This window comes from Neovison vison, chromosome 6 (genome assembly GCF_020171115.1).
Source record: "Neovison vison isolate M4711 chromosome 6, ASM_NN_V1, whole genome shotgun sequence".
In the NCBI taxonomy this organism is placed as follows: Eukaryota; Metazoa; Chordata; class Mammalia; order Carnivora; family Mustelidae; genus Neogale; species Neogale vison.
Genome location: NC_058096.1, coordinates 179,974,215 through 179,994,997, shown reverse-complemented (window position 1 = coordinate 179,994,997; position 20,783 = coordinate 179,974,215). Strand labels below are relative to the sequence as shown.

The 20,783-nt window shown below is 37.0% G+C and overlaps 2 protein-coding genes across 2 annotated transcripts in view; one reads left to right on the top strand and one right to left on the bottom strand.

Annotated features, from left to right (window-relative positions):
- CNTN4 (contactin 4) overlaps positions 1-20,783 on the top strand; it is a 952,026-nt gene that overhangs the window by 210,953 nt on the left and 720,290 nt on the right. The window lies entirely within an intron of this gene.
- Positions 5,638-6,897, bottom strand: LOC122909260 (protein SET-like). The gene has a single exon (XM_044253136.1). It carries the CDS (start codon positions 6,880-6,882, stop codon positions 6,016-6,018), a length of 867 nt encoding a protein of 288 aa, XP_044109071.1. The 5' UTR covers positions 6,883-6,897; the 3' UTR covers positions 5,638-6,015.

Sequence of the window (20,783 nt, the reverse complement as noted above, 5' to 3'; positions counted from 1 at the left end):
CTAAACTCTGCTCTCTGACAAAGTTTGTAAGATGTGTTAATGGTGTATATAAAAAGAAACTTTAATCAAAACAGCTAGATAAAATAATACAGATTGTTTAAACAAAATCAGTGTAATTGCATAGAGAATGCTAAGCTAATAAACCTTATGTGCCCAAATTTGTGACTTGGATTTCAACCTGGGTTTTAATAGTTGATTTCATTTACTTTTTCCTTTTCTCATGTACCTTCCATATTAACATAGATTTAATGTACATTTGCTGTGTATCCCAGGTGAATAACTGTTCTTGTAGTTGACTTTCGTAATGTAACTTTATTGGTACAGTTAAGGTTAATGGCACATTAATTTTACACAAGACATCAGTCAGTATTCCATTTTAATTTACCATGCTAATAATGACTAGTGTTCTAGTTGCTTATGCCACTTTGGTCTGTCATAAATTATCCTGAAGCAAATATCAATGTGAACTCAGAACCACACTGCTGACTTCTAAAATTATTAATGACAGTGCAGAGTAAAAAGAAACATACAAGTCTACATTTGGTTGATAATTTCTTTATGGATTATTATCACTCTTTTTCTGTAAGCAGATAGCATAAATGCTAAGTTTACTTGTCCTAAAGGAAACAGCAGTTGTAATTAAGAATAATTATAGTGGTAACAGTGAAACTTTCTTTATAACACTCTAGATATGGCTTCATTCCTAATATATGTTATTTTGGCCAAAAGAGCCAACATTAGAATCTCAGGGGAGAGGTCTAAATGAAATGTTAGGTGAATCCATGTGGAGCCATGTTAGGTTGCTAAATTCTCAGGATGGAGAAATACCAGGTAGTGTGGGCACTGTCAAAAGCTGGCTGAGCAGGCTCCACTTTATAGCTCTAAGGGGACCCATTTTAATTCGCAAGGCACATTAATTCTTAACTCCCTCATAAAAACGTATTTGTTTGAAGCATTGTCCCAGTTGTGAAGTGTGGCTTGGAACAATTCTAGATAGCATAGCCATAAAAAGCTTCAATTCAGGAGTCATATAGATAGGAGTTCAAAGTTCTTCTCCACCATTGATGTGCAGTGTACCCCTATGAGAGTTATTTAAAACTCTTAGTTTCTTTAGCTTTACATGGAAATAATAACCTGTTTTCACAGAACTGCCACGAGAGTTTAGTAATCTTCCCAGTGTGACTGAGACTCCGTAAACATCTAAAAAGTGTGGAGTCTGCAATTGTTTAAATGAGAAGAGCTCTATTAAAATAAGGTTTACAGAATTTTACTTTTTGGCATGCAATTATAATTTTTAACCTGTTCGCAGTACCACTATTTTGTTACTTTTTGTTCACATCAACATTACATAGTCTCTTTTTCTTTACTTAGCCTCATCAGAGCTAGTTTCTCTAGTACTGGTTCTATGCAATGTAATATCTCAGTTTTCCATTTGTGAAACCAGTGAAGTAATGCATTGACTTTGATAAGAAGGATGTTCCTGGTCACATTAACTTCAGAATTATTTAAGTCTTATTCTAGTCTATCACCTGGCTGTTTGTGTTGTAATAGAGAGATGGGTCTTATGATACATAGTGACATGGTTTGACCTTGATTTTAACTTCAAGACAGGGAGCTACTTTGAAATAGAGTCATAGTGGTTTATATAAAATCCATGTTCATGATCTGTAGTAGGGACAATGTACTTTGGGAGGAAAGAAAGAGTATTACCAACTCTTGTCCTGATTTGTTTTGTATGGCTTTCAGGCAGTGTTTTTAAATGAGCAAAAAAATGATTCAAGTTGTAAATCGAAAGCAGGGACTCAAATACTTGTATAGTAGTATTCATAGCAGCATTACTCACAATAGCCAAACAGTGCTAACAACCTATGTGCTCACCAATAGATGAATAAACGAAATACAATGTAAACATATAATGACATATTATTAAGCCTTAAAAAGGAGTGAAATTCTGATATGTGCTGAAACATGGGTGAACCTTAAAAATCTAGTGAAATAAGCCGTACACATAAGGACAAGCACTAATATAAAATTCTGCTTTTAATAGGTACTTAGAATAATCAAATTCATAACAACAGAAAACAGAATAGAGGTTACCAGGGAGTGGAGAGTTATTTTTTAATGAGTGTAGCATTTGTGTTGGGAATGATAAAAAAAAGTCCTGGAGTTGGATGGTGGTGATGTTTGCACAAAATTGTGTACATAAGCTGCTGAATTGTACATTTAAAAATAGTTGAAATGTTAAATTTTACTTTAAATATATTTTACCACAATGAAAATATACTATAAATTTTTTTTTTAATTTATTTGACAGACAGAGATCACAAGCAGGCAGACAGGCAGGCAGAGAGAGGGAGAGGAGGAAGCAGGCTCCCTGCAGAGCAGAGAGCCCGATGTGGGACTCGATTCCAGGACCCCGAGATCATGACCTGAGCCGAAGGCAGCGGCCCAACCCACTGAGCCACCCAGGCGCCCCAGAAAATATACTATAAAATTTTTAAATGGAACTAAAATTTAGAATTTGAAATACTAAAACTCTAATTGTCTGCAATATGCTGCCAGCAACGTCTTTCTTTTACTGAGTAACTAGTTGCATATTATGAAGTATTGTAATGGGATGAGAGCTTTAAAATGGAGAAAAATTGGAACTTTCAGATTAATGGATTTCAGATTAATGGAAGACCATAGGATTGCTTAAGTTCACTCTCCTGAGCACCCTAGCTCATCTCTGGCTGCTGCCATATGGGTCCAAAATTGCCATCTCAGTGGCACAGAGCCTCAGCTTATGATAAGCAAAGGTATTTTTCGTGCAAGAGCTGTTTGCCTCGAAGGGACTGATCTGGAATGACTGTCAATAACAGCAAGCACATACCTGAGGAATCAATCTCTTCCATTTTAATTTCATAGACATGCACCACTGGAAAGATGAGGATTACAGGATGAAGTCTCCTATAGGAATGCTGGCCGAGGTAACAAAATCAAGCCCCATTAGGTTGTCTCTGGAGCACAGACTGTAAATGGCAAGGGGAGAGAAAGTCAGACAGGAAAGGGGAAGTGAATGAAAGCTTGAATATGGGTGAATGTCTTTACATGCATGCCATGTCCTCATGGAGATTCATGGAACCTGGTCAATGAAACCTCAGGTCAATTCCATAAAGTGCCATTTTGCATTCTGCTTTAAGTTCTTTTTATTCTGTGCACAGAGACATTTAGATGTCTCTTTTTCTTCTCTCAGAGCTCCTAGGTTGAAATCATTACTTACTCTTTTTGCAGTCAGGGTGTGCCTCAAATCAAATGAACATGTTTTGGAGCTAAACAAATAGTCCACCCATTAAATTAAGGTTCTTTGATTGTTTGATTTTCTTCCTCCCTCCCTCCCTCCCTCTTTTCCCCTCCTTCCTTCCTTCCCTCTTTCTTTTCCTTTCTTTGCTCTTTTTACCCCCTTTTCTTTCTTCTGGTACACTGTGGTCAAAGCAGCTATGGCATTACAATTCTGATTTGAATAAGCAAGCAAGTACATGCTCATGTATCTGTGTATACTCTCAAGTGGGCTACTTTAGTGCTTTGACTCAAATTAAATTACTTTCAAGTGTGAATAATACAATATTAATATAAGCAGCTTTGGGAAATATTAAAGTTTTGTGTTGGGCTTATAATATTGCCTGAGTGTTTTCGGAAACCTAAGTAGTACATTGGCAATCCAGAGAGTGCTACCCTATGAAAATGGAAAATGATTATTTTTAAGTTTTTATTGAAATTCCAGTTAGTTAACATACAGTGTAATACTAGTTTCAGGTGTACAATACAGTGATTCAGCACTTCCATACAACACCTGGTGCTAATCACAAGTGTATTATTTGATCCTTATCACCTGTTTAACCTATCCCCACTGCTCTCCCCTCTGGTAATGATCAGTTTGTTCTTTGTAGTTAAGATTCTGTTTCTTGGTTTGTCCCTCTCTCTCTCTCTCTGTTTTTCCCTTTTGCTCATATGTTTTGTTCCTCAAATTCTACATATGCGTGAAATCACATGGTATTTGTCTTTCTCTAACTGACTTATTTTGCTTAGCATAATACTCTCTAGCTCCATCCATGTCCTTGCAAATGGCTAGATTTCATTCATTTTTATGGATGAGAAATATTCCATTGTGTGTGTGTCTGTATATGTATCACCTCTTCTTTATCCATTCATCAGTCACTAGACACTGAACACTTGGCCTGTTTCCATAATTTGGTTATTCTAGATGATGCTGCTGTAAATATCACAATGTATGTAACTCTTTGACTTATTATTTTTGTATTTTGTCAGAGAGAGAGAGAGAGAGCGAGCGAGCGCACAAGCAAGAGAAGCAGCAGGCAGAGGGAGAAGCAGGCTCCCTGCTGATCAAGGAGCCGGATGTAGGACTTGATCCCCGGACAATGGGATCATGACCTGAGCTCAAGGCAGATGCTTAACCGACAGCCACTCTGGCGTCCCAGTACTTTTGTATTTTTTGAGTAAATTCCTAGTAGTGGAATTGCTGCATCATAGGATAGTTCTATTTTTTAACTTGTTGAGGGACCTTCATACTGTTTTCCAGAGTGACTGCACCAGTGTGCCTTCCCTCCAGTGCCCTAAGAGGGCTCCTCTTTCTCCATATTCTCGCTAATACCCGTTGTTTCTTCTATTGTTAATTTTAGCCATCCTGACAGGTGTGAGATGATATCTCACTGTAGTTTCAATTTGTGTTTCTCTGATGATCATTGATGTTAAGTATTTTTTCATGTTTCTGTTGGCCATCTGTATATCTTCTTTGAAAAAAATGCCTATTCATGTCTTCTGCCTATTTTTAATTGAATTATTTCATTTTTAGGTATGAGTTGTACCATTTCTTTATATATTTTGGGTACTAAACCTTTATTGGATTTGTCATTAGCAAATATTATTTCTCATTCTGCAGGCTGCCTTTTAGTTTTGCTGATTGTTTCCTTCATTGTGTAGAAGCTTTCTATTTTTATGTAGTACCAGTTTTTTATTTTTGCTTTTGTTTCCCTTGCTTCAGGAGACATATCTAGAAAGAGGTGTGTATGGCCTATTTTGAAGAGATTGCTGCCATGTTCTTCTCTAGGATTTTTTTTTGTGTGTGTGTACACATTTAGTTTTATTGTAACAAAGCAACTTGTACACTTCTAACGTTTAAAACTGAGCATCATCTTTCCTTTCCAGTGAAACAAAAAGAAAATTTGAAAAATAAACAGGAACAAAATTACAATAGAGAATGTCAATTCCAAATAAGATCCTCCCAAGTTCTGCTGATTCTCCCATCGAGTGGCAGGGCTCAAGTCATCATTAGGAGAGAGTTTTATTTTAAAAGTGTCATCTTAAACTGCAAGGATGTCCAGTAAACATCACAATTAAACATGCCAAAGGAGAAGCCATGTTGTCAAAATGTCCACTTAACCCACCCAAACATCTCAAACCCACCCTTTGCTGACCTTCTATAACCCCATTTTTTTAAGTTTTTTTTTTCTTTTTTTTAAACAAGAGAAAGTAGACAGGTACATGTTGGTAAATGCTAACTGTCCACATTCACATAGAGACACAGTGTAATCTCTGAGCCCAATAGACAGAGAAAGGAGGAAAAAAGCTAGAATTCTATGCACTACTACACAGGGGCCTAGCACCCTCCAGCTTCCAGCAGAGCTAAGGGAGCAGAAGGTTTTTCTTTTTTCCCACAGAGCACGGTGGTGTTGATTCCATAAAGTTTTTGTTTTTGTCGAGACAGGAAGGGACAAAAATGAATTTGGAACAAAAAGGGGTAGAGATTCTTTTCCCACTGTATTCTGCTCAAGGTATTTCCCCCCAAAATAAGCTGAGAACCATGGTATAAAGGGAGAGAAAAAGGAGACTTCAAAAAACAGGGCGAATGAGCACGAGAGGAGAAAAGAAAAAGAAAAAGGAAAAAAAAAGACGGCAACTTGCTCCCAGGGACTGAAGAAAATTAAAAAAGGAAGTTTGGAATCCATCAGTGTTCCATTAGTCATCTTTTCCTTCATTCTCCTCTCCTTCCTCCCCCTCATCATCATCTTCATCTTCTTCACCTTCATCCTCATCTCCTTCTTCATCAATATCTTCCAATCCTTCTTCTTCTTCTTCATCATCATCATCCTCTTCTCCTTCCCCTTCTTCGTCATCCATATCGGGAACCAAGTAGTACTGTAATGGATTTGGCCAAATATCATCTTTGATGACTTCTCCTAACTCATCTGCACCTGCATCAGAATGGTCAGTAAACCAGGTGAAGAAGCTCTCTGGTTCCTCATGCTGTCTCTTCCTGCTGGCTTTATTCTGTGTTTGACTTGAACGTTTCGTCAAATCCTTTCCAGATTTCCATTTGATTTCAGTGGACTTTGAAGATGGATCACCACTCCCATTCAGATGAGATTCTTTGGAGAGAAATTTATTTTCGAAGTAAGGGTTTTCATCAAAATAAAAATCTATTCTGTAACCTGATTTAATATCTTCAAATTCTGTCACTTCAACTCTTGTCAAATAATGCAGCGCCTCTTCATCCTCCTCCCCAAGCAGTGCAGACACTTGTGGATGGTTGACAAATGTTGTTACCCAAAAATTGGGGATTTTGGCGATCAATTCCGACCTCTTCTGAAAAAATGGTTGGCGGAGTTTGTTATATTTCTGTTCTTTCAAAATCTCCTCACTGGCTTGTTCATTAAGTCTGTCTATTTCATTTTGTACTTCATCAATATGTTCAATTGCTTCTTGCTGTTCTTTTTCTCCTTTATGCAAGTGCTGAGATGTTGATGTTTGCCCTGGCTTGGAGGCAGGAGGCTGTCTCGGTTTCTTCGTTTGAGGCGGGAGTGAAGACTGTCGTTTGGGGGCCATGCTGCGAGGGAACTCCAGGAAACCGGGAGAGAGGCACGTCTGGAAGCTCTGATTGCTCTTCTCTAGGATTTTTATGGTTTCAGGTCTCACTTTTAGATCTTTAATCCAGTTTGAATTTATTTTTGTTTTTGTTGTTAAAAAGATCTGGTTTCTTCTTTTGCATGTAATTACTCAGCTATCCCCCACCATTTATTGAAGACAATGTCTTTTCCCACTGGATATTCTTTGCTGCTTTTGGGGGATTAATTGACCATATAATTGTGGGTTTATTTCTAGGCTTTTTTTTCTGTTCCATTGGTCTATGTGTCTATTTTTGTGTCAGTACTATACTGTTCTGATCACTACAGTTCGTAATATAACTTGAAGGCTGTAACTGTGATGCCTTTAGCTTTGCTTCCCACCCTCTCTCCCCCACTCACCCCGACTGCTTTAGCTATTCAGGGTCCTCTTTGGTTCCATACAAATTTCAAGTTTATTCTGGCTCTGAAAAGTGCTGGTGGTATTTTCAGAGAGATTGCATTAAATGTGCAGATTGCTTTAGGTGATATAGACATTTTAACAATATTTGTTCTTCCAGTCCATGAGAATGGATCTATTTCCATCTCTTTGAGTTATCTTCAATTTCTTTCATCGGGGTTTAGTACTTTTCAGAGTACAAATCTTTCACCTCTTTGCTTAAGTTTATTCCTAGGTATCTTACTGATTTGGTGGAATTATAAGCGTGATTGATTCCTTAATTTCTCTTTCTGGTGCTTCATTATTGCTGCCTAGAAATGCAACAGATTTTCTCTACATTGACTTTGTATCCTGAGACTTTACTGTATTCGTGTATCAGTTCTGACACTTTTTTTTTTTTTTTTTTTTTTTTTGTGGCATCTTCTGGGTTTCCTATAGAGTGTCATCAAATAATGAGATTTTAATTATTCCTTGCCAATTTGGATGCCTTTTATTTCTTTGTTGTCTTATTGCTGTTGCTAGGACAACAGGGTAATTTGGAAGTTTTCCATCATTTTCTACTTTTTGAATTGTTTGAGATGAATAGGTATTCTTCTTTAAATGTCTGATAGGATTATCCTGTGAGGCCATCTGGCCTAAGACTTTTGTTTGCTGGGAGTTTTTGATTACTGATTAAATTTTTGTTGGTTATTAGTCTGTTCAAGTTTTCTATTCCTGTTTCAGTTTTGGTAGTTTGTATGTTTCTAGAAACTTACCTTACATTGCTTCAGGTTGTCCAATTTATTGGCATATAGTTTTTTATAACATTCTCCTATAATTGTGTATTTTTGTGTATTGGTTGTTATTTGTCCTTTCTCAGTTTTGATTTTATTTATTTAGGTTTTGGGTGGGTTGTTTTTGTTTTTGTTTTGTTTTGTTCTGTTTTGTTTGATGAGTCTGGTTATAGGTTTATCAATTTTATTGATTCTTTTCAAAGAACTATCTCCTGGTTTCATTGATCTATTGTTTTTCTAGTTTTTATATTACTTATTCTTGCTCTAATCTCTATTATTTATTTCCCTTATTTTGCTGGCTTTAGGTTTCTTTTGTTGTTCTTTTTCTAGCTTCTTTAGGTGTAAGGTTAAGATATTTGAGATTTTTTCCTGCTTCCTTAGGTAGGCCTGAATTGCTATATACTTCCTTCTCTCTCTCTCTCTTTCTTTCTCTCTCTCTCTAAGATTTTATTTATTTATTTGAGAGAGAAAGAGAGAGATTGAGAGAACAAATTGGGGGAGTGGCAGAGGGAGAAACAGATTATTTGCAGAGCAGGGAGCCCAGTGCAGGACTCAATCCCAGGACCCCAGGATCATGATCTGAGTTGAAGGCAGGTGCTTAACCAGCTGAGCCACCCAGGCATCCCCCGCCCCTTTAAAGATTTTATTTGTTTTGAGAGAGAGAGAAAGAAAGAGCATGAGCAGAGAAAGGGCTGGAAGGAAGGGGAGAAGCAGACTCACCAGTGCAGGACCCCAGGTATCATGACCTGACCTGAAGGCAGACATTTAACAGCCACCCAGGTGCGCTATATACTTCCCTCCTATGACCACTTTTTGCTGCATCCCAAAGGTTTTGGACCATTGTGTTTTCATTAGTATTTGTTTCCAAGTATATTTTTATTTCTTCCTTGATTTCCTGGTTGACCCATTCAACATATAAAATAGTAACATGTTGTTTAACTGCCCTGTGTTTGTGGTCTTTAAAATTTTTTTTTTTCTTGCAGTTGACCTCTGTTTTCATAGCACTGTGATCAGAAAGAGTATATGGTGTGATTTCAAACTTTTTGTATTTGTTGAGATATGTTTTGTGAACTAATATGTGATATATGCTGAAGAGTGTTCCTTGTGCATTTGAAAAGAATGTGTATTTAGTTTTAGGATGGAAGGTTCTTAATATATCTTTTGAGTCCATCTTTTAAATTCAGTGTGATATTCAAAGCCATTGTTTTTATGTTTATTGATTTTATGTTTAGATGATCTGTCCATTGATTGGAGTTGTGTGTTAAAGTTCCCTAACATTATTCTGTTATTATCCTTTAGTTTAATTATATTTTTGTTTTTAATTGTCTTCTATATTTGCATACTCCCATATTTGGTGCAGAAATATTTTCTATTGTTAGATCTTCTTACCGAATTGGCCTCTTTATGATTATATAGTGCTCTTCTTTGTCTCTTTTTATGGTTTTTATTTTAAGGTATAGTTTGTCTGATATAAGTATTGCTACTCCAACTTTCTTTTGACATCCATTTGTGTGATAAATGGTCCTCTACCTCCTCACTTTCAATCGGCTGTTGTCTAACCTGAGTCTCTTTAAAGTCAAATATAGATGTGTCTAGTTTTGTTACCCATTCTAATAACATACGTCTTTTGATTGAACCATTTATCCCATTTATATTCAAAGTAATTATTGATAAATATGAATTTATTGTCATTTCATTATTTGTTTTTCATTGCTTTTGGAGATTTTCTCTGATTCTTTCTTACCCTTGTCACTTTTGGTCTCTCCTTTGCACTCAAAGAGTCCCCTTTAATATATCTTGCAGGGCTGGTTTAGTGGTCCTGAACTCCTTTAGTTTTTGTTTGTCTGGGAAACTCTTTATCTCTCCTTCTATTCTAAATGATAATTTTTCTGGATAGAGTATTCTTGGCTGCAGATTTTTCCCAATCAGGCCATTGAAAATATCGTGCCACTCCATTCTGGCTTGCCAATTTTCTGTTGCAAAATCTCCAGCTAGCCTTATGGGTGTTCCCTTGTAAGTTACAGACTTCTTTTGTCTAACCACTTTTAAGATTTTTTTCTTTATTGCTATATTTTGCAAACTTAGTTACAATATGTCTTGGTGTTTGCCTGCTTTTGTTGATTTTTATAGGAGTTCTTTTTGCCTCCTGAATCTAGATGTCTATTTTCTTCCCCAGATAAGGGAACTTTTCAGCTGTCATTTCTTCCAATAAATTTTCTGGCCCCTTTTCTCTTCTTCTGGGATTCCTGTAATGCAAATGTTATTATGCTTGATGGAATCACTGAGTTCCCTAAGTCTATACTTGTGTTGCATAATTCTTTATCTCTTTTGTTAAGCTTCAGTATTTTCCATCATTTTGTCTTCTAGGTCACTAATTCATTCTACTACTTATACTAATTCTTCATTACATGAAGCTGTTTCCAATGTTAGTTATTGCACTCTTCATCTTTGACTGATTCTATTTTAACTCTTTAACTCTGGTAAGAGTGTCGTTGATTTTTAAAAATTTTTTTCTCAAGCCTAGTGAGTATCCTCAGGTTTATTGCATTATATTCTCCATCAGTCATGCTATTTTTACCTGTTTTGCTTAGATCTCGGCTGTGGCCTTGTCTTGTTCTTTCATTTGGATAAATTTATTTGAGATAAATTCTTTCATTTGGAATAAATTCCTCTGTCTTAGCACATTGTCTTTGCTTTCTTCTGTTTCTTAAGTCTCCTGTTTCTGAAAGTAATGGCCTTATGAAGAAGAGGTCATACAGTTCCTATGGCCTATATGTGCTTCAGGGAGTGTCCCTGGTGTGTGCTGCGTGCACTCTGCTGTTGTGTTTTGGAGTCTCTTTCCTTTAGGCCATTTGCAGAGGCTTTCCTGCTCTGGGCAGTGTTTGGTCCTGGTGTGAATGTGGCAAATTTTAAATATATGTGCTCTGGTCTGCTTGTGAAATGAGACCTGATACCAACTCTACTAGAACAGAGGCCCTGCATCACTCTCTGATTGAAGAAGTGGTGTGGTAGAGGTTGTGCTGGTCTTCTGGGGGAATGGGCCCACTGCACTGGGACTAAAGCATGCTTGACTGAGAAGGGAAGTCCTGCCACAGCGCAATGGTGTTGGGTTTGTTGTAAGTAAGTTAGGCAGCCAGTGTTGGCACTGTGCTGCTTCCTGCAGGTGGCTTTGTGTTTATGCTGATGGGCAGAGGGTGATAATGGTGGAAAATAATTCCTAAACCAAGATTATTTTATTGCGATGTACTTTTTAGTCTCAGTGCTATGGACATTTTGGAGTGGATAACCCTTTGTTATGGAACCTATTCTGTTCAATGTAGGACATTTAGCCACATCCCTGGTCTCTAGATACCAGTAACACACACACTGTGAGTAAAATAATGTCTCCAGGTACAGCAAAGTATCCTCCAGTATGGGAGTGGCATAACTACTCCCAGCTGAGAAGCATTGTCTAGAGTATGGTATGAAATTCCAGGATCATGGCTTTGGTCTGGCTCAGACAGCTTAGGTTTTCAGAGTAGAATGTGGGGTGAGAGGAGAGGAATGATGGAGAAAATAGACAATGTGGCTGCAGTATTTTTCCCGTGACATTGCTTCCTTTTTTTTTTTTTTTTTTAAGATTTTGTTTTTCTTAAGTAAGCTCTATGCCTAACATGAAGCTCAAATTCACAACCCTGATATCAAGATCCACATGCTCCACTGACCAAGCCACCCAGCATTGCTTCTTTTAAGGCAGAGAGAAACTCCTCTATTTTACACTGAACAACCTGTTTGTGTTCTGTGAGGCATGAACTTAATGAAAATTATGCTGCTTTCTGGTTAGTCAAAAGCCTAAGAGGGTAACTTAAGGTATGGGTTTCTTTATATGCAGCAGGAATGTGTTTTTTTTTTTTTTTTTTTTCCTGGTACTATCAAGACCCTTTTTTGTCACTTTTAACTGTATATTTGACAAATCCAGGGATTTACCTTAGGCAGTGTTGTGTCCAGAGGTTTCAACTGTACTCTCATTGAGCTGTTTCTCTTTAACCTTGACTTTTCTTGATATTTTGGTGGGACAGAGATAGGTAGCTCCTGAGAACCTTGAGGATACCCCCAAAAGTAGAGGATCCACCTTTCCTGAGTCTGCAGATTAAAACTCAGGAAATATGCATTTGGGTCTGCTTGCAGCTAAGTATTCTCTTGATTCAGGCACTTTTATAGTGGGTTTGACCAGCCTAGATCATTGAATCCCTCTCTACTCTTCCCTCCTCCACCAATTCTGCAGGTCTGAAAACAGAATCACAAGGAATGATTCTCTTACAAATCAGAGATCCTTTGAAAAGAAAATTATGCTGAGCTTTCTTTCTTTTTTTTTTTTTTAAAGATTTTATTTATTTATTTGACAGAGATCACAAGCAGGCAGAGAGGCAGACAGAGAGAGAGGAGAAGCAGGTTCCCCGCTGAGCAGAGAGCCCGATGCGGAACTCGATCCCAAGACCCCGGGATCATGACCAGAGCCGAAAGCAGAGGCTTTAACCCACTGAGCCACCCAGGCGCCCCTGTGCTGAGCTTTCTTTATAAAAATCTTTTCCCAAATTGTGCTCACATATATTTTCCAACTCTTTTAATCTCTCAGAGGTATCCTTTCTATTTCCAAGGTATCCTGTTAGTATTCTTAGAGTCTGGTTCAGGGAACCCTGAGGAGGTGACTAAGATTTTTAGGTGATCAGCATTTTGAAGCTTTTTTTCAGAATACTGAGATTTGTCTTTGTCTCAGTTTCTTACAAGTGTTCAGTGGACTTTTCCAGAGGCTATATGACATGTGATATCATGTAAGACTAAACATAGAGACAAATAGAGGGATCAAATTATCTTCTATTGAGTCAAACCTTTTTTTTTTTTTTTTAAGATTTTATTTATTTATTTGAGAGGGAGAGAGAGCACGGAGGTAGAGAGAGAATGAGAAGCAGACTCCCCACTGAACAGCAAACCCTATGGAGGGCTCGATTCTCAGGACTCTGGGATCATGACCTGAGCCTAAGACAGATGCTTAACCAACTGAGCCACCCAGGAGCCCCTGAGCCAAACCTTTAAACAATTTGCAAATGTGTAAAACGTGTACGCTTATCTCTATTTTTTTGTTTCAGATAATGCACTTTTTCCCTATAAGATGTGCTATTTATCTTAATGTGTATTGGATTTATTGTCATTGTTAAATGAATAAGTATTTTACAAAGTTTCATTTTTAAATTTTAAAATGGTAAATATCAGTAGACCCCCATTCTGTCTCAAAAATTTAAGGATGTACCTTTTTATGGCCTCCATTGAATACGTGGAGTGTTCACAAAGTATTTTCCACTGTAGCCTTTGGAACTCCAACATCTCCAGCCCTGGGAGAGCCATAGAATCTGTTCTCAATTCCATTAGTGGCCATTCTCTGCCAGGCCTTAAGAAACTCCTCTGGGCCCTACTATTTAGTGTTCAGCCAATGACTCAAGTGGACCTCTATGCAGAGGTGTATAGATCATTCTTTGGACAGCACCCTCCTTTTTATTATCTTACCCTGTAAAGTCCAAACTGCAGATAGCCCTGAACTCTAATCTTTGTTTTACCCAGTGAAACCACTGCTCTCAGTTTGGGCTTCACTTCCATTTCCTGTGGTCTGGAAAGTGCCCACAGAAATAAAGTTGGGATAAACTAGGAGCTTATCTCATGTGTGTCCTTTCTCTAAATGATCACAGCTTTGTGCTGTCTGTTGCCCAATGCCTGAAATCAGTTTCTTCATTTTTTTTTAAGTTTTACAGTAGTATACAAGGTTAAAATAAGAAATACTCATTACTCTAAAAAGACCAAAATTGGAAGTTTTCAGTTTTTCCTGTATTTAGGTGTTTCTTTACAAAAAGTGACTTACTGATGGTGAGATAAATGCTGAGACATAGCCAAGTATATCCATTTAAGATTGGGGGACAGATGAGAACTTAAGTATTTTATATCATCTTAAATAATTGCTTATATTTAGTTATGTGTATAATTAAATAACATACAATACATTTGTATACTTTAGAACTAAAAATGCATAGTTAGAAGTGTTATTTTTTTCCTAACAGAAGTGTACTATCAAGAAATGTGGAAAAAAAAAGAAAAAAAGAAAGAAATGTGAAACATTTCCTATGGTGTTTGAGCTAATTTTATGTGTGCATATATGTGTGTGTGTGTGTGTGTGTGTGTGTGTGTGTTAAAATTATAATGGTTCAGGGTGAAAAGAAATATTTATTTTAGGGAATTAAGCAAATCGTTAAGGAAATCTACTTTTGCTTATACCCACTATGAGGAGAAATTGAGCAGTAATTTCTATAACTTTAGTCTGACAACTCTTTCATCAGGTGACTTATTCCATTATGTGGAGAGAATGAAGCAGTGAGGTTTCAGTTGAAGCAAGAATAGAAGTGGCTGCCACCGTTTTTGAACTAGTACTAAGTGCTTGGCTCTGGGCAATAAAGGTATCCTGGTCTCCATTTTATAAATTTAGAGTTTGAAGCTAAGAGAGAATGCTTTTCTTCTGGTCAGAAAGGAATAAATGCGGTAGTTAGGGTTGAACTGACATTTCTCTCAGTGGCCATTTCTTTCTTTCTTTTTTTTTTTTTTTTTAAGATTTTATTTATTCACTTGACAGAGAGAGATCACAAGTAGGCAGAGAGGCAAGCAGAGAGAGAGAGAGAGAGAGGGAAGCAGGCTCCCTGCTGAGCAGAGAGCCTGATGCGGGACTCGATCCCAGGACCCTGAGATCATGACCCGAGCCGAAGGCAATGGCCTAACCCACTGAGCCACCCAGGCGCCCTGAGTGGCCATTTCTTACCAATTCACCATACTTTCTTGGATTTGGACTATATACAGAATAGTTTTCTACCTATGAATGTGTAGGACACCAATATGACTTTTTGAAGTGTTTCAAATGTCGCAGTGCCTACCCTGGAGTTCAGTTAAGCCATAACTGATTTATAGTGAACTAGGGAAATTTCAAGTTGATATGAATTATGCAATCCTCAGTATAAGTGTGTGTATGTGTGTGTGTGTGTGTAAAGCATTAAATTTCTTTCTAGAAAGCTAAAGAAATTTCCCGCTGAGTAGGAAATGTTTACATTCTTCACATACTTGTGCATGGATTTCCAAATTGATGGCTATTTGCTTCAAAAGTAGACAGGAAATCAATCCTGGAAATTATTGTGTGTGTAGTTCAATTCCGTAAGTTGTAAAATATTATTTCTTTCATCTCCTTTATGCTGTTTCGTTGCTATTTCATTCTTCATGGTAATAGAAAAATATTCAATGATAATGTAAACACATACTGACCTTTCAGATTTGTTCTCAGGTTCAGTGGCCATTTGTTCAGGAGGCACTTGACTTTTTTACATCAGCCGGTCTCTTCCTCCTTGGGGAAGAAAATCAAGTCATGCTTTGTATTTTAGATTGTGTTGTGTTTCCCTTCCAAAATGTGTCACTATGTAATGAGGACTTCTCTCTTTAAAGAAAAGCATGATACAGTATTGGATCTGGAAAGGCTGCATGTTCTCAACTATGGTGGTGGGAACTAGTAATCCTCCTCCAAAGGACCAGAATAAATAGATGTTTCTAGTAAAAAGTAAGAGTGATGTTTGTAAACTGCCCTCCCCCCAAATTCTGGACTCTTAGACCTAACTATTCATACAGATTTTCGCTTTTTATATATCAGTTCTCTACCAATTCTGGACATTTATATATTATGATCATATTTCTTAACATTGGTACATATTTTCTATTTACCATTTTTTATAAATCTAGTGAATTTTTAAGTAATTATACATATGAAGAACATTCATATGTACAATTATATCAATAATAGAAATAGAAGAAAATGTGATATAAGTGGAAAATAAATGCAAAAATATATATTTATACAACATAAGTACACATAGATTTTAAATATTCAGAAAATAAAAATAATAATATGTACCACCAGAAGTTCTAGGACCACATTTCTGAAAACTGTGACCCTTTGATCACTATTTTTTGAATTGAAATTGCACTTCAGAGCCCTTACCACAGTTTCCATTATGAGTTTCCCCTGCTTTCTGAAAGTAGAGTGTTTCTGTGAAAGCTTTCATAGCCCTAATGGCATAAGGCAAAAAACAATTACCAGTAGTTTATATAGAAATTTTTGAACCTTCTCAGTCCCCAAAAATAACCTCTCTCAGACTTTTCCAATAGCTTGGGACACATCTTTTTAAGATGACCAAAATAGGGATTCCTGTGTCTACCTTTGGCTCAGGTCATGATCTTGGGGTCCTTGGATCGAGCCCTGCATCAGCCTTCCTGCTCCATAGGGAGCCTGCTTCTCCCTCTTCCTCTGCCGCCTGCTCCCCCTCCTTGTGCGTGCTCTCTCTCTCTCTCTGACAAATCAAACTTTAAAAAAATTGCCCAAAATAAATCAAAGTAAAGCACAAATGCTTTTAGACACAGTTCTGTGTCAAAACTGCCATGGCTTGATGCGGAGTGTAGTTCCTGGGAATGAGCTTGGTGGTGTGTTCAGTGTGTGCACTGCCTTTATAACTACATAATACAGAATGAACACTGAACACTATTTGTGCTTTTTGCTGTCTTTTTTTTTTTTTTAATAAAAATGAAAATCCTCTTCAGATTCATGTACTCTGCTAATGTAGGTCTTTCCCAATAGTGAATTAGCATGATATGAACTTTCAATAAACAAGGGATATCTGTTTGTAGATGTCATTTATGGCCATGAACATATTTTCTGCCTTTGAGGAACCAGACTGAAAGCCCATTAGACCTTCAGACATTGTTTCCGTTACCCTGCACTCCATTATGTCCTTTATTGCATACAGGTATGCACTGTGTATTTAATTCCCGCTCAACAAATTGAACAGTTACACAGTGGTCTCTGGGAATGAAGTCCAGTGCAGCTTATGAGAACAGGACAGTGCAGAACAATAGGCTCAAGAAAAGGAACCAGTTGTATCTGGGAAAAGTTATTTAAAAATATAAAACTAGAGGTGTCTCTTTTTATTAAAAAGTACATTTAATACCCTTAACTGTGTATTGAGCATTTGGTCAACGTTAATGTATATAATTCTCACAATAGCCCAAAGAAGAAAATAGGATTAGTACTTTCATTTAGTACATGAAGAAAGTAAGGTGGGGAGGGAAGTGAGTAATTTGCTGAAGGTTACTTAAGTAGGATATGGAGATTTGAGTTTTGAAAGCCAGATTCTGTACTCTCAATCACTACTCTTTGCTGTATTTCTTGTTAGAGTATATGAAATTACCCATGTGAAAATATTTGGATTCTGTCATTCTACAGTTACTTGCTGTGATTTATGCATCATTTCATTTGTCTTCCATTTGCTCTGCAGAAATGTAGGTATTTCCTTTCCCTGAATTGGTGAAACTCAGATAAAGAGCATGCACTTATAGGAAATATCAAATTCTAAGTGTCCAATATATTTTTATATCATGTCACATAATGTGACATATTGGGCTGTTGTGGAATGTCAAGCACTGGCATAATATATGTCTTAGAAATGCAGAGTGACAGGTTGTCATTATAGCTGTTCCAAGTTTTTGTGATAATGGTGAACCCTGGAAAATTTCATTTTCTGGCTTTGCACATTGCCAACACTTTGACATTTCCCCTATGTTTTCCCAATGGGAAAGACAGAATTGAATTTAGCCAAACCTGATAATTTTCCTTAATGGAAATTTAAGGGGCTAGGAATCCCACATTTGTGTATGGGCTCAATAATTTGAAGTGAATTATCTTCTATTTCTATCCCTAGGATGTAGAGGCAGATGAAGTAGTTTTTCACAGACCTGAATTGTACGGATGAACACCTACTGATGGAGATCATTCAAATTATGAGTTAAGTGCAAATAGAGTTAAGTGCAAAACAGACCCTATATTTAGCAAGTATCCCTGTCATCTATTCACTAGGTGTCAGTGGCAAACCAGCCTCACACCCCCATCCCTAATCTGTACAACCAAAAATGTTTCCAGACTTTGCCAAAAAATTGCCTCCAGTTGACAATCACTGATTTTGAGAATAGAATCTCTGGTTGTTTTGTAATCTCCTAAAATACCTTTACACATATTTTAACTTCAGATTTTTTTTTTTTGTAGGATAATGTCTTATGAGCCACAATACCAAGTTTGCATTCCCAAGCAATATTACAACAAAATAACTATTATGTATTTTCTACTAGTATTATCTCTTACAAATAAAATTAAGTTGTATCACTTGCAGACCCTTTGAGAAATGATGCATTCTTATCTCATTTTAAGGTTAATGAAAGTAATCTCTCGAAAGATCAGTAATATAGAGACAAATATAGATAAATATAGAGCATTTTATCATTACATGGTGCTTTTATTTTTTTTATTTTTTTAAACACGATCATTCCTTTTTTTTTTTCTTTTTTAAAGATTTCACTTATTTATTTGTCAGAGAGAGAGAGAGCACAAGCAGGGGGAGCAGCAGGCTTTCCACTGAGCAAGGAGCCCAAAGTGGGACTCGATCCCAGGACCCTGAGATCATGACCTGAGCTAAAGGTGGACACTCAACCCACTGAACCACCCAGGTGTCCCTATATGGTGCTTTTAAACTCAATATTTAATTTTCTCAGTAATTCTGAGGAAGGTTTTAATTTACCCTTTTTATTGATTAATAAACAGAGACTTGAGGAGTAGCTGTTGTCTATTTCTTGTAAGTTAGATCAGAAACTACCACCATTCTGAGTAATTTTAGGTGAGTAGAGTGGAGCCCAATATGGGCCTCAATCTCACAACCCTGAAATCATGACCTGAGTCGAAATCAACTGTTAAACTCTTAATGGACTGAGCCACCCAGGCACCCCTTGATGATTAAACTCTTAAGTAAAGCTCTTTTCTCATGAATAGACTTTTTTCATTTCCTAGAGAGTGGTGTGAAAGATGCGTGGCCCTTTCTTTCTTCTGCTCTTCTATTTCTAAATCTAAGTACCACCATTTCCTATTTTGATGTCACTGGTTTTCGTCTTGGGACCTCATGTCGACTGGACCATCTGTCTATAGCCCCTCAAGTGAGCTGCCCTAATTATGTTACATCAGGACAACTTGTGAAGCTCAGAACATCACGTTTCTAACCTTACAACTGATAAGCAGCATAAGCCATTCCCATTGCTATTGTCAGTCCTCTCTCTGTCTTAAATAGATGCATAGATCTCTAGGCTCTTAAGCATCTTCCAGTCCTGTTTACTTTGTAGTCAAGACCCCAGAAATTAGTCTTCCAGAATATGGCTCTTCAAGCCAGAATCCTCAAGGTGACGGTGCCTGTGTAACCTTGATATGAAACCTCCTACACTGTGTAATACTGTCATCTCAGGGAGAGCCACTATTCATTAGTTTAAATTGTCAGCTTTATGTTTCAGTAAAATAAATACACATTTTCCCTACAGTAATGACTTTTTTTTCTCACTTTGGGAAAGCTGCAGGGACCCTTGTTATCGAGAGATAATCATATTCTAGCAGTGCCACTTATTATGCCCAGTGAAAGTCCCAAGGATATGATTATCTCTTAATAACTCTAAAGCTTGTTATGTATCATGTTGTATTGTTGTTTACTTTGAGTGCGTGGGGGAAACCCATTAGTGATCTCTGTGGTTGATATTATTCGTTGGGATAATGATAAAAGAATCAAATGACCATTTGTTTGCTTGTAGCTAGACAGCACGATAAATGCATCCCACTTCCCACTGAAAAATGTATTTAAATGTAATCTCTAGCTTAGTATTAGTTTAATAACCTGGATGTTAATACTAAATTAATATCAAGTGAAGCTAAAGGAAAGTTAGGAAATAAACATGGATAATTTAATAACTCTGTGACCTTTACCTCCCACAGAAAATTCAGGTTGGGTTTTAAAATCTGTGAAAGAAGTAAACACCCCTGAAAAAGAAGTACTCACCAATTCAGTGATGGAAAATGCCATTGATAATTTAAGTAAATTAGGATGGATGTAAGGAATCCCCTTAAATATGCCTCTAGAATATAGACAGTAAATGAATTTTTCCCCTCTTACTTCATGCCTTCCTCTCATGTTCAAAGAAAGCAATAATTTTGGTTTCATTTATTGAATACCTTTTAAAGACCAGATAGTTGTCATGCATTCTCATGCAATACTGTTCCTGATTTTTAGGTTGGGAAACTGAGACTGTAAGAGATTAAATAATTAGCTTGAGTTCTAGTAGAAGGTAGATGGCAAAGGTTAGCTTCAGATCTGAGTTTAGAGTCCATTTGTTATCTACTGCTTATTTAAAGGCATGATATGAAGGATGATTACAATTATAGGACACGTGTAGCTGACAGTGATCTTGTACATGTGTATTATTAGGTAGACACACGTCTGACTCTAATGAAAGGGAAAAAGTTTGCTGAAGTGATGAGACCACTGTCTTCTCTTCTTATCTTGCTTCCAATGTCTGTGAGAACTGAAAGAATTAGGAATGCCTCATCTGGTTGTTTTGTTTTTGTTTTAGCATTTTAATTAGGACAATTTTCATACTCTTAACTGTCACTTGGAAAAGATTGTTTTGTTCTGAATAAGTATTTAACACACTTTTTACTTCTGAGGTATTTGGCAAGGGTCTAGATCAGGACTTCTGTTC

Coding starts and splice junctions, on each gene's coding strand:
- LOC122909260 (XM_044253136.1), bottom strand. CDS start 6,882: ATGGCCCCCAAACGACAGTCTTCACTCCCGCCTCAAACGAAGAAACCG.